Source organism: Antechinus flavipes, chromosome 3 (assembly GCF_016432865.1).
Source record: "Antechinus flavipes isolate AdamAnt ecotype Samford, QLD, Australia chromosome 3, AdamAnt_v2, whole genome shotgun sequence".
NCBI lineage: Eukaryota > Metazoa > Chordata > Mammalia > Dasyuromorphia > Dasyuridae > Antechinus > Antechinus flavipes.
Window position 1 is genome coordinate 520,594,547 of NC_067400.1, and position 16,747 is coordinate 520,611,293.

At 37.6% G+C, this 16,747-nt stretch overlaps 1 protein-coding gene across 1 annotated transcript in view; it reads left to right on the top strand.

Annotated features, from left to right (window-relative positions):
- Nucleotides 1–4,313: 4,313 nt before the first annotated feature.
- Nucleotides 4,314–16,747, top strand: part of PGM2L1 (phosphoglucomutase 2 like 1) — a 75,557-nt gene continuing 63,123 nt past the window's right edge. Inside the window, exon 1 of the mRNA XM_051987122.1 lies at nt 4,314–5,009. Within this exon, the coding sequence (XP_051843082.1) occupies nt 4,899–5,009 (111 nt within the window). The 5' untranslated portion in view covers nt 4,314–4,898. The remainder of the gene's footprint in view (nt 5,010–16,747) is intronic.

Here is a 16,747-nt window from a genome sequence, read left to right on the forward strand (position 1 = left end):
AAGGCTCCTTCTTAATTCTGAGATTCTACATTTAAGCAAAAGGCCATTGGTTCCCTAGATTCCATTTCATTTCTCTCAGGTGGTAGCCATATGTAGCTTTCCATATGTTAGTAGTTTGGATGTTATTATGCAAATAGCACTTTAAAGAGAAATATAATAATACTTGGCACTTACATAATACCTTTCATCTATGAACCTCAAAGCCTTCTAAAACCATTTATTAAGGCTCCCTCTAGGAAGAGCCATTATTATGGTCACTCAGAACAAAATGATAATTAGGGTAGGGCTGGAATGGATATAGCCAAATGCACAAAGCCTTTCTAATGGACTAACTCAAAAGAAAAGACTTACACACCGTATCTATTAATTCTATTCCATTTAAATTAAGCCTTAAGTACCTACTATGTACAGAGCACTGTACTATACTCTGTGCTGAAAGATATACAACAAAAATTAAAAATAATATTCATGCTTTATGGAGCTTAAAGTCCAGTAGGACTATTACATATGTAAAATAATTTAGATACTTAGATGTGTAATCATCTGTGTGTGGGTAGACATTTCACATGTGTGAATTATATTCCTTTTTAGTCTGTTATTCCTTATTATTTCATTCTATAAATCTTCCCTAGGTAATCCAACCAATACTCTTATAATCTTGCTTTGGGTTTTTTGGAAAGTTTTCCAATACCTTATGATGTATCAGCATAACACTTGCTCTGTTATTTTTCCTTATCAATGCAACTCTAGCAATATGACATGGTAGGAAGACTGATAGACTTGAAGTCAGACTATTTGTATTTGAATGCTGGCAAGGTTACCTGGGTGATTTGGGGAAAGTTATTTAAGCTCACTTGACTTCCTTTCCTCTTTTATAATATGAAGGGAGCTTGAACTGGATGACTTCTGTCATGATCCCTTCCCACTCATACATTTTTTTGAAGTGGTACTACTTCTTTCTCAAAGCCATTCCTAACAATATTCCATTGCCCATAGCCATTAGTCTCACTTGTAATATTATGGGACTGCCTAGTATCACTGGGAGAATGTTAAGGTGGGTTTTATAGCATAGAGTAACTTAGATGTGCTAAAAACTATCATTTCCCAAAATTCAGTGCAACCTGGTTTCTTCCTTTTATCAACTCAGTCTAGTTTTTTGTCTGTAATGCTTGTCAAATTTATGAGTAACAATAGCCTCCTAACAGGGCTCCGTATTGCTATTCTAATTTCCCCTCCAATCCATCCTACATAACTAGTTAAAATAATTTTTCTTGTACATAGATCTTTTCACATCATTCCTTTGCTTAAATATCTTCAGTAACTCTCTATGTTGACCAATTACAATTCAAATTCTTTGTGTGGTATTCAAAACCCTCCTTGATCTGGCGCACTAGATCACTGTTATTAATCTTCTCTACAAATTCTATATTATGGTTAGATACATCAAACATGTGACTAGCTCCAAAGCAGATGGAATATAGTTAACAAAACACATAAAAATACAATAAAACACAGATCATGTTATTGTGTGATTTTCTAATATGTGATCACAGAGATTTTTATATATGGTTAGTGCTTCCCTCCCCATTTCTATTTGGGTTTGATATCACTGCATCTAGCCCAACTGTCTGCAGAATATGCAAAGATTTCTGATAATCTACTTACGTTTTCATTATTCCTTAGACTTGGAATACCTTTCTTCCCTATTTCGTTTCTTCCCATTTTTAAAAATCCAAATCAAATGCCACATCTTCAAGAAAACCTTTCCTAATTTCCATTTTAGTAATATCATTTCCTCTTCTAACAAAACAATTTGTTTGAACTTCCCTAATGCACTTAATATGCTGGCATTTATCACATAATACTATATATTATAGTTGTCTCTTTTTTCTTTGTCCCTCTTCTGGCCTAGAAACTCCATGACAGAAAGAAATGGGTTACAGATTGGACCTATGATTTTATTGGTAAAGAGAACTCTTAGATGAGAAGACTTACTTTACCAATGCAGATGGCACCTAAGCTGCAACATGTGGTCTTAGAGATTTGCATATAGCACTGTGGAGCTGAATGGCTTGCCCAAGGTCACACAGCCAATATGTATTAGAGGCAGGTCTTAATCTCAGGTTCTCCTGGTTCCAAAGCCAATTCTCTAACCATTACTCCATGCTGCCTTTCATGAGGGTAGGAATCATGTCCTATCAACTGTATTTTCCTTAGTTCCTAGCACAATGTTTTGTAAATGCTACAGATAGGTTCTTCAGAATATTTGATTAATGAATGAATGTGTGGGCTAATGTAGTGGACTCCCTGTCCAACTGCCTAGAGTAACAAAATTTATTTTCTTATGTTTTATCTTTCCAGTGTAAAGGGGTTGTGGTCTAGTAGGAAGGCCCCTAGATTTGGAGTTCAATTCCAGTTTCAGTCCAGGCTCACCTATTTACTGCTTGTCTGATCTTGGAAATCCCTTCTCTTCTCTGGTCCTTAGTTTCTCCTTCTATAAAGTGATAGGATTAGATCGCATGGTATCTGTGGCCTTTTCCAGTTCTGATATTCTGCTTTAAGATTTCTACAGTTTGGGCATGGTTGTGAATAATTACAGATTTTTGTAATTTCAGAATTACAGAGAACTTTTTCTTGGCTCTGTCTCATCCTGTCTTGACGCTTATATCATGTCATTTATGAATAATAATAGCTACCATTTCTATTGTGCTTTCAAAGTTTGCAAGACTTTGACAAATACACATACATACATATATGTATATATATATACATATATATAAAACCTAATTTGATCTTCATGACTATAGTATCAGATAAGTGAATTAAGGCCAAAAGTAGTTAAGGGATTTCCTCTGCTATTAAGTGCTAGGAAGCAGAATTTAGACTTCAATGTAATGGATTCCAATAGGCATGCTATCCACTAACCTGCTTAATCTCTAAGAGCAAATCCCTAAGTACAAAATAATAAATAAAAAGGGCATGAAGAGAAGCAGTGTGAAGTAGTGGATAGCTCATGCGTTTAATACTGCTCACACAAACTGGGAAATCTAGACCAAATCATTTAAGCTCTTCTTTTCCCTAAGCATGTCTCTCAAACTATAAATAACTGATAAATTCTGCATTAGTGAAAGGAGTTTCCACAATCTGTAGGGCTGAAGTCAGATCCAGAATCAAACCAAAGCACATCCCCCGCTCCCATCCCAGCTGAGATTCCTCTCTTGGGAGTGCTCCAGATTGGTGAATTTAAAACATGTTTTATCACATATATTTATGGGGATGTTACCTGATGACCCCTAGGTGGCGCAGTGGATAGAACACTTGGCTTGGAGTCAGGAAGACCTGAGTTCAAATGCACTCTCAGGCACTAAGGAGCTATGTGACCTTGGGAGAAAGTCACTTAACTCTGCCTGTTTTCTCATCTGTAAAATGAGCTGGAGAAAGAAACAGCAAACCAATCTGGTATCTTTGCCAAGAAAAACCCGAATGAGTTCACAAAGTGGAGATAAAATTGAAGGACAGGTTACTTATTCTTGGGTCCCCAAAGTGACAATTCTATACAGCGCTTTCATAGAATCCTTGGCTTCCTTCTCTAAGCACAGCAATTTATGCAGATCTTCGTTAAGTTCTCCGTCCTCCTTGAAATTATTTTCTATTACAATGTATACACTCGATGCTGGTAATATTATTTTGTACAATGTGTTAAGGCAGGTGGGTAGGAGTAATGCATAGAAAGATGGCTTTGGAGCCAGGAAGATTTGGGTTTCAAGTTTCTTCTCTTTGGTTCCAGACCCCAAGCAGCTTTTAATATTCATTGGAAAGACTGGATTTTCTTTATGGGAAGCTGCCTTCCGTGAACATAAAGGTCTCCACAAATCTCTTCCACAACCCCACAATCTATCTGGATATTTTTACACATTATATTGCTGTATGCGAAAGTAAACTCTTCGAGGGCAGAGATTAATTCGTTTTGTTTCTCTTTGCATTTATAGTAGCTAGCATAATCCCTGGGGCGAGGGAGGGAAGATGGCTCTCATGACATATTTGTTGAATTGCATTCTTGCTCAAAAAAGGTCCCAAGGATGGTCGCCGCCGGGCTAGAGCTTCTGCTTCGCACCAGGCGTGTCCCGGGAGGGGACCCGCTTGCAACACCCAGCAACTGTAAGGGACTCCCGGAGTTCGAGCCCAGGAGAAGCAGAGGCTGCTGGGAATAGTAGTCCTTTAGGCCGGGCACGGAGAGCTTCCACCAAGGCCTGGGAAGAAAAAGAACGACATTTCCCAAGAGAACCCGAGAAGTCTCTCCCTCTCCCCTACTCCACCCCAGGCTCGTGCACCGAAGTGAGAGTCGACGCGTGCCCTCGAATAGCGGGTTGCGGCCAGTGCCGTAGGGAAATCTCCTTCTGGGCTAAAGGAAGCTGAGAGAGACAGGACAGGTTGCAGAACAAGAACCCAATAATTATCCCTTTTACGCCCTTCTTCGCTCACTAAAGCACCTGAAAGAAATCGAGAACGCGACTAGCTGCGGAGGTGGCGAGAGCGCGGACGCGTGTCCGCGTGCAGGGGCGGGGCGAGTTGGAGGTGGGGCGCGCAAGTGGGCGGGGTCTGGGCTGCGCGTGCGGCGGGTACAACCCAGACATCTGGGGCCCGCTGTTGTTCCCCGCTCGCGCCGCAGCCTCGGCCACCGCCCCCGCCCCGACAGTCGATCTGTCTGTCGGTCCGGAAGGAAAGGAGAAAGGAAGGGGAGCTGGGGAGCGGCCGGCGTCGCTGCGTCAGTTCCCCAAGCTCTGCCGTGCGGCAGGTGCCCGAGCCGCTCGGTGCCCGATGCCCTGCAGGGAGGCAGGAGCACCCGCAACCCTGTGAGCAGTCGAGCCGTCGCCCGCTCCGCCAATACTCCTGTCGCCATGGGGGACGGCGCCAGGGAGGACATGAACTCTAACCTCCCTTGTGCCCCCTATTTCACCGGGGACCCGCAGCTAGACACCGCTGTTGACCAGTGGCTCCGCTGGGACAAGGTCGGTATCCGTGCGCCCCGCCCCTCCTTCCTCCCCTGACTCACCAGCCAAGTAACCTCCGTTGCCCCGCTCCTGTGTACCTCCTGCCGCCCCTCTCCCACGTTCTTACTGATGCCACATTCAGATACCCCCCATCATTCCTTCCTCACCCTAAGTAATCTCCATTGTCCCCTTCCTTCCGTGTATTTTCTACTGCCCCTCCTTATCCCACGTACCTCTTACTGCCCTTTCCTCGCTCCTCAGGTACTCATCATATCCTTCCGATCTCAGGTACCTTCCATTACCCCTTCTCCCTTATACCTCTTACTACCTCCTTCTCTCAAATACCTCCATTATCCTCTCCCGTTTCCAAATACCCTCCATTATTCCCCTTCTTCCTGGTGGTACTCCTGCCGCTTTCTCACTCTCAGGTATCTTCATCATCCCCCCCGACCCCCAGGTACCATCCATTACCCCTCCCTCCTGTGTATCTCTTATTTCCTTCTCGATTGTCAGGTTCCCCCAGCATTCCTTTCCGACCTCCCAACTACTCACCATTCTGCGTCCCCCTCCTTCCCCCCACTTCCCCCCATATACCTCCTACTATCTGCTTCTCGACTCTCAGGTGCCTTCATTATTCCCTCATGATTTCTGAGCATTCTCCGTTGCCACCTTTCTCCTTTCTCCCAGGTACTTCCTATTGGCCCCTCCTGACTCTGAGACAACCTCCACAACCTCCTCCTCACTCTATGTACTCCTAATGCCCCCTTTCGATTCCCATGTATCTCTTATTGCCTTTTTTCGACATCCAAGTACTCGTTTCCCCGATCTTGAGGACAGTCTGTATTGTCCTTACTCCTCTCCTACTCATCAAATTCCCTAGGCATCTCTTTCCATTGCCCCCCTCATCCAAATCCTCAAGTATCTCTTCTCTTCCTCCCGACTTTTAGGTACTCCCCATTAACTCCCTCCCAAACACCCCTCAGTGCCCTGCCCCCCTCCTTACTCCCAAGTACCTCTATTGCTCCCTTCCTCTCCACTTCCAAGTATTTCTGTTGCTCCCCTCCCAAGTCTCAAATATCCTCCTATTCCAGTTTGATATCCTTTATCTTGTTATTCTCCTCGGGTTTATTACTCCTTGGACAGGACCCCACCCCATCCTCCTAGTTGGTCGGGTAGGGGCGGAATGGAGGGCACTGTGGCCTGAGAGTCGAGGACACGCCTTTTGCCCCTCCACGTGGGATATCTGCAATCTCTCGATTCGCAGTGCAGTGGCTTAAAAAAAAAAAAAATTCAGTGCTTGTCATTCCTTACCAAAACCTTCATTCTAAATCGTGTCCCTCATTCTGTGATGTCTTTTTTACTTCTCCTTTCTTCCACTTCCTTTTTCCTAGTGACACTGAAAGTGTTTTGTTTTGGGTTTTTTTTTTCTTTTGGGGAGGTGGCGGGGGAGGGAGGATTTCGGGAAGAGTGAAGGAAGCACAGTTTTGGAAAATTGTAACTGATATTCCGTCATAGTTCTCTTATCTTGTGTTACCTACTATGTTTCATCACCAGGTAGTTCCTAGTCTCTACTCTTAAAACCTCAGGCCCAGCTCTGTCCGTAGCGTGAGTTTCCCTTATTCTTTTTCCTTTCTCCTTCGCTAGCAAATATTTATCAGCCGATATATAACCATTTATCTAAAAATACCACCTTTTCTTGTTGGTGTGGTAGTGGTGACGCTTCTTATTCTAAATATCCCTCCCTTGTTTTGAAGGGATCAGAATCCAGTTATACCAATATATGGGATCCAATAGGTGAGGAAGCCATGATGGTAATTTGCAGATATTTCACATGTGGTAAATACTTCTCCAATTGAATTGAGCTTGGAAGAAGCTGGTGATAATCCTAAAGCAGGATGTACAGAATCAGTGGACAGTGAAGTAGGACTAAAAAGAGAGAATTTAATATTCTAGTAATCACTTCTGTGAGGTAACTGAAAAGATTTAAAAAGAATTAGTCCATATTAGAATTATTGACATAGTCCATTGTACTTAAGTAAATGAAGAAAATGGGAGAAATGTCTCTGCTTTGTGTTCTATTACAGGATCAAATGCATCTGGGAAATTTTATTTGTTTTTGTTTTCTAAGCATCTTCGATTGTCTTGAATCAGAGCTGGTAAATCTGTTCTTTTCCTACTGATTCTAATGTCATCAGGCTTGTGTATTGTTTTTGGTGAAGTCAGGAGTGTGAAATTTGTGGGATGGTATATTTGTTAGAAAGACTTGCTTTTAAGGCAGCAAAATGTAGTGTAGTGAGTAGTGCTGATTTCAAGTCAGGAAGTGTTCATGTCAGCAAGGATTTATTAAGTACCTACTGTATACCAGGCACTGAATTTAAATCTTACCTCAAATACTTACCAACTATAAGTAAGTTAATCTCTCTAATTCTCAGTTTCCCCATCTGTAAAATTGGGGGTAATAATAGCACCTACCTCACAGGATTGCTGGAAGAATAAAATAGATGATACTATGTTAAGTGCTATGCAAATCTTAAAATTGTTTTGTGAGGGTTGGCTATTATTATTATCTCATTTAAACATAAGCGACTTAAATTTCATTTTCACTAGAGTTTATTAAATGCTTATTTTGCTAGATATTATTGCAGGCTATAGGGATGAAATGAAAGTAACTATCTTTAAAGCACTTATAATCTAAATGAGGGAAAAGGATCATGTAACAGATCTAAGATGATACCGTGCAAACTTTTCAAATATTAATGTATGGAAAAACATGATGAATTCTTGTTTCTTTTTTGCATATCTTCTTGGCCATTTGCTTATTTGTAAACAAAGACTAATATCATTTTCTTAGAGTTGTAAATTTAGTGAAAATGAGCTTTTAGGTTTGGAGTATAGAATTCAAACACCAATTAGTTTATTCATGAGTACAATTAAAGAAGAAGGCTTTATTAAACCATTAACCTTGTCAATGGAAAGCTAAATAGAAACAGTATTAAAAATAGTATTTCTTTGCTATGGGGACCTAGTATAAGATTTTTTAAAAATTGAATTGATAAATGGATAAAAATGGTCTGATAAATAAGTAGCACTTAGTGTCAAAAGATTTGCGCTCCAGAAAGGCTATACCATTAATTTTTGTGATTTTGAGTATGTCACTTAACTTCTTAAGAGCATCATTTTTGTCGTGTGTAAATGGGGGGGGGGGTTACACTTACACCATTTGTATCATACTGTTGTGAGGCAAATGGCTTATAAATTTAAAAGTGTTATAGAAATGTGAGCTTGCTTTTATAGAAGTGAAACTATAAATTTGCAGCTATATAATTTTGGCAATTTCCTTGCCTTCCTCTTCAGTAGTAAGGTAAAAGTATTTATATTTTTGTGTCTTCTGTTTTGGTTCTTTTTGACCCTTGGTTTCTTTCTTAAAAGTTTTCTTCTTTTACCAATTGATTTCTCCCATTCCATCCTTGATTCCTTCCTTAACTTCTCTTGGATTTATCTTATCTCTTTAATCTAGAACAGTGGTTCTCAAAGTCTGGTCAAAAGCATCCCCGGAATTTCTGAAATCCTTTTTAGAAAGTCTACAAATTCATAATTGATTTTTATTTTTAATGTGATCAATATCTATAATTATAACCCACATAAACAGAAACTCTTTGGACAGATCCTCGATCATTTTTAATAGGATAAAGATATTGAGAACAAATATTTGAGGACCACTGATCTAGAATATGAATCTTGACTTGTGGTCTGTGAACCCCATGTTGTGAGGCCAAAGAGTAGCAACTGAGAACTACCTGGTGAAAATATTTTAATAATGGAGGAGTATTTATTTCAGTATAATGGGTCTCCTTTGTAATCTTAATCATTTTATTTTATGCTTTTAAAAACATGATATTGACAAGAGGTCCACAAGCTTTACCAGACTGCCATAAAAGGATCATGACATAAAAGGTTAAGAACCTAGGTGTATTATTTTCCCTATTTTTCAGTTTGCCTTTTTTTTTAAAAATCTATTTCAGATAAGTAAGCAATAACATTTTATCTTTATTTAGTATATATTCTCTCTCTATGTGTGTGTGTGTGTGTGTGTGTGTGTGTGTGTATATATATGCATATATATATATATATATCATACTAGTTATGCATTTACTATACAACAAAGTGTTTGGGATCTTCAGTTAGATTAGCTGTGGGGAAAACTTTATTTTTCATATAAATTTTCTAACTAGTCACAAACTTGTTTTTGTTAGAAATTTTTCTTAAGGAGTTTGTTATACAGTTAATAACTGTCAACATTAACTGCTAATTAGTACTGGGGTTGCTGCCCTCTGGTGTTTAGAATTATCTCATTGAGTGGAGCACATGATTAATGCTGCATAGAACAAGTGCACACCAAAAAGATATTGAATTAAATCCTTTTCTGGTGTTTTTATGAAAGAAAAAAATTCTTAAACGTTCTCACAATGAAAACAGGGAATAGTAATAACCATTGCCTTAATGACATGAAAATTACCTTGGTATATCAATTACCATTGTTCTCAGCTGTAAAACTACTGTCACTGACTTTGAGGTTTCTAGGTAGAAAATATATTTAATTTGAATTTACTGCTCCTTCAGAAATTTTTCACTGAATATTTATTTTTCTTAACATACTTCTCAAGTTCTTAAGAACAAAAGCTAAAAAAAAGCTGAATTTTTTTCTGAAGCCAAATTGAAGTTTATATTTCTAAGATCTATGATCTTATATTTATAAGATCATAGATCTTAGAACCAGAAGACACCTTGATGTCAGTAAGTCCAGCTCCCTATTTTCAGGCATATAAAGTGTTATTTTAATCTTGCAGATGAAGCAAACTTGACTAGAGAACAGTCTCTCACTGTATTGTTTTTAAACAACAGTCTTCCAATAAAATGTTAAATAACGTTTTATAGTACTTCCAAGAAATAACTCACTTACATATATATATATATATATATATTCTGGAGAGGAGAAGGTTAGTTCATCAGTTACTGTTTACTTTTTAAAAGTTCTTTACATTTTAAAGATATACTTTATTGATACTCTTTATTTTTACATTGCATTATTTTAAAAAAAATTATTCCTCCTCCCCCCTCACTGAACAAAATCCCTTGTAACAAAGATTTTAAAAAAGAAAAAAAATCAGTTCAGCAAAATCAACATATTAGCCATATCTGACAATGTGTGCAATAGGCTATACCCTTAGTGCCCCTCACCCAAATTAAGGGAGAGAGATGAATTTTTTCAATTCTTCCCTGGGGCTAAGTTTGGCTATTATGATTAGTCAGTTTTGTTTCCTTTTTTTTTTTTCCCCTTTTTTGGTCGTCTCATTTACATTGTTCTAAATCATTATATATGTGTATATGTGAGAGAGTATGTCTGTTTTTCTTAGTGTTGCCTTCTTCACTTTACATCAGTTAATAAGAGCTTCTCCATACTTCTTTGCATTCTTCATATTTATTGCAGCAGTTATAATAAATACATTTATGTAAAGAAAAGAGAAGAAAACAAGCATTTAGTAAGTACTTACCATATACTAGGTACTGTGTGCTAAGTACTTTAAGAATATTTAATTTGACCTTCAGTCAATGTCTTTAAAATAGACATTATTGTCCCCATTTTACAGTTGAAGAAACCGAGGCAGACAGAGGTTAAGTGACAGTCATTTGTTCAAGGTCACATGGCTAGTTAATGCCTGAGTACACATTTAACTTCCAGTCTTCTTGATGCAGATGCTAGTGCTTTGTGTACTCAACAACCTAGCTGTCTATGGTACCACAATTTGTTTAATAATTTTCCATTTGGTGGGCAATTGCTTTGTTTCCAGATCTCCTCTTTCATAAAATGTGTTGTTTTGGTTATTTTGGTGCATATGAGACTTTTCTTTTTTTTTTTTTTCTTCTTTTCTTTTTGTTAATGTCTTCTTTGTAGTCAGTAATTCAATTTTACAACTATTTAAGCATTTACTATTTGCCAAGGGATTATTCTAAATGTTAGGAATACAATGACCAAAACAAAAAATAAAAACATCCCATTCTGTCTTTAAAGAACTTACTTTCTAGTGGAGGATCCAACATTCAGACAGATAAATGTAAAATAAATTGGGGAAGAAAGGATCACTAAAATTGGAAGATAAGAAAATCTTTCTGTAATAGACTGTGGGAGTCTTGAATTCAGTTCAATAAGCCTCTATTTAAGCTCCTCCTATTTCTAAGAAACTGTGCTAGACACTGAGTATGAAGATAAACACATGACCTTAAGTTTTTTATATTCTAATCTAAGACAACATGTTTATAGATAAGTCATTATGAAAAAAGAGCATGATTTAGGCATAAATGTATTAAAGAACATTAAAAGGGTTAAGGATGACTGAAGTTTCAAAAGAAGCCTTAGTGGTGTCCTATTATAGAAATGGAGAATGAGGGAAAAGATTGGTTTTGGGGAAGAAAAATGAATCACAGAATTTGAGAGTTGGAAGGTGACCTTAAAGATCATCTAGTCCAACCCATATTTAAAGAAATCCCAAAATGAGTTCCATTTTGCATATGTTGAGTTTGAAATGTTTAAATCTAAGTGGAGCTGTCCAGCAGGCAGGTAGCAATGCAGAATGAGTTCAGGGGAGAGAGACTAAAATTGAATATGTAGATCTAGGCATAGTCTATATAGAAATGATATTTGAAGGGGAAGCTAAGCATTTTTAGAGGTACGAAAGAGGGAATACATTTCCATCATAATGAAGCAGCTATAAAGGGATAAAACGAAATGAAAAATTCAGTAAATATGCCAATTTGGCTAGAACATATGGAGTGTGTGAAGGAAAATAATAATAAGATGAAAAGAATCCAGAAAGGTAGCTTACATCAAATTATAAAGGACTTTAAAAATTAAGCTGAAGAGTTTGTATTTTACCTAGAGTCAGTGGAGACACTGAAGATTTTGAACAGAGGACTGATATGATCAGAAGTAATGGATCAGTGATCAGAGGAGCTAGATTATAGCTACAGTTTACAACTGTGACAGATCATAAGCATTTATTAAATAACTACTGTGTGCCAGACACTGTGCTAAGCAAGCTCTGGGGATACAAAGAAAGGTACAAATCAGTACTTAGATTTGAGAAGTTTGCTGTCTAATGGGGGAGATCGTATGTAAACAGCTAAGTCCTAGAAAGCTATATAGAAGATAAATTGGAAATAATAATTAGAAGGAAGGCAGCAGAATTAAAAAAAAAAATCAGGAAAGGTTTCCTGTGGAAGATGGGATTCTAGCTGGGACTTAAAAGAGGCCAGGGAAGCCAGAAGTAGGTGAGTGACCTGGAAGATAGCCAGAGAAAAGGCCCAGACTTGAGAGACGGAGTATTTTATTCTTGGAAGAATCAGAAGGCTCTCAGAGTAACTGATATGGTGTGAGCTGTGAGAAGACTGTGTGTAGGGGAGCAGATTATAAAGGGCTGTGAATGCCAGCTAAAGAATTTGATATTTAATCCTGGAGGTGAGGAGACAATTGATTTTATTGAATGGGTTTGGGGCAGGAAGACATGATGAGACCTGTGCGTTAGGAAGGTCATTTTAACAGAGACAAATTCCTGAACCTCTCTGGGGCTCACTTTGCTTATTTATAAAATAAGGCAGTTGGACTAGATTGCTTAGATCAGGGCTTCTTAAACATTTTCCATTTGTGATACCTTTTTGCCTTTTTTTTTTTTTTTTAACATTACCTCAAGTATATAGGTATGCAAAATAGGTACACAAATCAAACATTTAATAATAATAAATCATAATTTTTCAAACCAGCTGGGGTGATGGATCATAGTTTAAGAAGCTGGAACCTGTATTACCAATAAGGTCCAAGCTCAAAATCTATGATCCTGTGCTCCATGCATCTCTGAATTCTTTGTATTCATTGTTTTTCTCTTTCTTTTTCTATCTCTTTTCTTTCATTTCTTTTGTCTTTTTCTTTCCAATAGATCTCTGTTTTCTTTGTAGGGAGCTACTTGAGTTCTTATCTCTGGAGGTACAAATGCAAGACAGGATTGACCAAAATTTGTAGTTCTAGAGAAATACCTACCCTGCTGAGGTTAAGTGATTTAATCAGTCACACATCAGTATGTATTAAAGGCAGGGACTTTAATTTAGGTCTTCTTAATTCTAAGGCTAACTGTCTATCCACTATGCCATTGCTACTTCTTCATTCTTTATTTTGGATAAAAAAATTTATCAATGTGCCAAAAATATTGGCACATTTTTCTTCATTTTTCAGTTTATTCCTTCCTACTATTTCTCTCCATCCCTTATAGCCATGCTTCTTAAAGTGTGGGTCTCACAACTGAATGTGGGGGTCACAAAATTATGATTTATTATCAGTAAATGTTTTTTTCATATACCTGTATTACATACCTGTATATCCTCAGGTCACACAAAAACTTCTTGGGCCAAATGTGGTGGCAAGTGGAAAAAAGATTAAAAAGCCTTATTAAGGACTTATTAAGTTAAGAAGTTATAACATATAACATTAATAAGAGAAAAATATTTAGCAAAAGTAATCAATGTTAAAAATAAATCTGATATGGAATCTTTCATACTCATAATCCCCCATTTCAGCAAAGAATCAGGGAAAGTAATTTCTCATGTCTGATTGGGGCCAAGATTGGTCATTATAATTATACAGAATTCAGTTTTTATCATTTTGTTGTTTTAGTAATTGTATATTTGTTTTTACTTCATTTTGCATCATGCAAACCTTACCATGTATGATAAGAGGCCAGGGAAGCCTGTTTTCATCATATCCGTTGTTCCTTACAATGCAGTAATATTCTACTCTATTTAAATATTACAACTTGTTTAGCCATTCCCCAACTAGTTGTCATTTTACATTGTTTCAAGTTCTTTGTATCATTAAAAAAAAAAAAAAGATATTTTCTTTTTGTTTTGAAAGAATTTGGCATATATGCCTGGTGAATCTTTTATATTTCAACTTCCTGTGTGGATATTTAATAAAATTTGTTGAATTGCATAGAAGGAAGTAGAAAGGATTTAAGGGAAGGGTCTGCCAGTTATTTTAACAATAGAAATGATATTCAAAAGGGGACCCAGTTGGGAGCTGAAAAGGAGGGTAAATGTTTGGTTTTAGACTTTATTTGAAATAGCAAACACTATGACATCCTTATGTTGTTCTTCAGTCACTTGTAACTCATGTCCAACTCTTCAGGATTCAATTTGGAGGGTTTTCTTGGAAAAGATACTAGAATAGTATGTCATTTCTTCTCTAGCTCATTTTACAGATGAGAGAACTGAGACAGGGTTAAGTGATTTGTCCAGGATTGTGATGACCGCGTATTTAAAATCAACCGGAGTCAGGAATTCAGGTTAAGGGAAAATCTTCAATCTTTATTCTTTGTGGAGGTGAAGAAGGATCCCGATTGCAATGTGAGCAGCTGTGACAAGAAGCCAGCCAGGAGAGTGAAAGGGGATTGCGACAGCAATTGTCAAACTGTGACAGGAACCAGCCAGCAGTCTCTCTTTCCGCCTCTCTCCCTGCCCCTCTGCCTCCACCCACCAAAATCGTCATTTCCTATACAACACATCAGGACTTGCACAAAGAGTGGGCGGGGGACATTCTTTCTCCAAGCATATATATTAATAGAGTATGGTCCAATTACTATTTAGCCTCACATGCTTGGGACCTCAGTGCATCAACTTGAGCTTCAGCCCATTACACAGGATCACAAAGCTAGTGTCTGAAGCCAGATTTGAACTTGGGAAGATGAGTCTTCCTGACTCCAGATCTACACTATCAACTGTACCACATAGCTTCCCATCCTAGTAGCAATGCTTTAATTCCAGATTTTTTGAAGTTTGAAGATTGAAATCTTTTTTTTTCTCAGATGGAGTTAGTGAATTGTTATAACTGGAAAAAAAAATTGCTCATGGCTAACTTGATGAGGAACCACTCTACATTTCACTAGAGTGTTTCTCAGATGACATACAGTCTGTTGGCAGACCGTACTTAAAGCCTTTGGGGTCTAATGGGACTTATTTGAATTTGTGCTCGTCTAGGATAATTTTCAGAAACTCAATTATGAAGTGCATTTCAATGAAACAGACTTCAGTATAAAAAACTCAAAATGTACATAATTTTAAAAATATTTAATTTTGAACTTAAAAACACTTCCCAGAAAGATAATAAAGCTTTAAATGAAAGCTTTACTTTTAATGATTTCTTGGTTATCTATGATATATTTGTAGATATCTGTTGGAATCCTTACAAACTGCTAACTAATTAGAGTTGATCTAATCTTACAAGAAGATTTTGGCCAGAACCTGAAACAAAGTACTAAGTAGAACTAATTGGTACAATGCTTGTGTTTACACCTTTGTGTTCACACCTCCCTTAAAGCTCTTTGGGCCAGAGAGCACTATGGGAGAAAACCCATAATCCCATTCTCTCAGAAGATTTATATATAAGGCCAATGAGGAGAGAGAGCTATTCCAGAATACATTTTCCACTTGGCTGGCTGGTCGCAGAGGAGAGTTCAGCTGGACTGGAGAGGATCGACTCTGGTGGCAGACGAAGAGTTTTCAGAGGATAAAGCTACGAGTGAGAGTTCAGTGGACAACCAGATTCATCTTCATCTCACACCACTGTGGTAGGTGGCTGGGCTCCTGCACGCCTCCCACTGAGACCAAGCTGGTCTGAAAGACTCACCAGAAAGCTAGCCGAGCCCCAAGAGAAGGAAACAAGAGATTCATTCCATCTCTGTGCTGGTTGGAGGCTGAAGAAAGCAGAGGCAGAGGCTAACGGACAGAACCTTTGGATTTGGAGATATTCGGAGGGCTCTAAGCTAAACCGGCTGTGTTTTGAGAAGAACAAGAACTCCAACATTTGAACTCACTACAGATATCTATGATATATATGGATATCTATAGATCTATGATCTATCTTCTGTTGTGGGGGTGGGAGTACTCTACCTTATCTCTCTACCTTATCATCTTACCCCAAATTGAAAAGAAAAAGAAAATCCTTGTAACAAATATATATAACCAGGAAAACAAATTCCTAAATTGACCACTTCCAAAAATGTGGTTCCCATTTTATATCTTCAGTTTATCATTTCTCTGTTAGAAAGCAATTTTGTATCTTTCATCACTGTTCCTTTGGAATCATGGTTATTCATCGAATTAAATCTCCAAGCTATTTTTCTTTACAATGTTGTTGCTATTGAACATAATGTTTTTACTTCTAAGAGTGTAAGTAACTTTATTTTTGTCCTGACTTATTTTCAGATACAACAATAAGAGATTGAATATAAGGCAAAATGTAACATTGTTGGAAGAAATACCATATTGTAAATGATGGATTTTGCTGTCAGAATTAATTTTTATGCATAAAAGCATTCCTTAATATTTAGAATTATTTTTTAAAAATTGCTTCACTCAAGTGCATATGAAAAGGTTTCTGGATTATTTATTCCTGGCTTCAGTCTCTTTCTAAATCAAAAGTCTGAGCCCCTCACTTACTTTCTCAAAAACAGAATCTCAGAGCTGTCAAGAGACCATAGAAGCAATCATCCAGTTGAACCTATTCCTTAACATGAATTGCTTCTATATCATACCTGACAATTTTCAAAAGTTTTCAACTTTAACTTGGCATTTAAAATTCACTGTAACCTGACTCCAACCTTCTCTCACACTATACTGTTTTCATATTTTGCTATCCTGCCAAAAAGCACTAATTG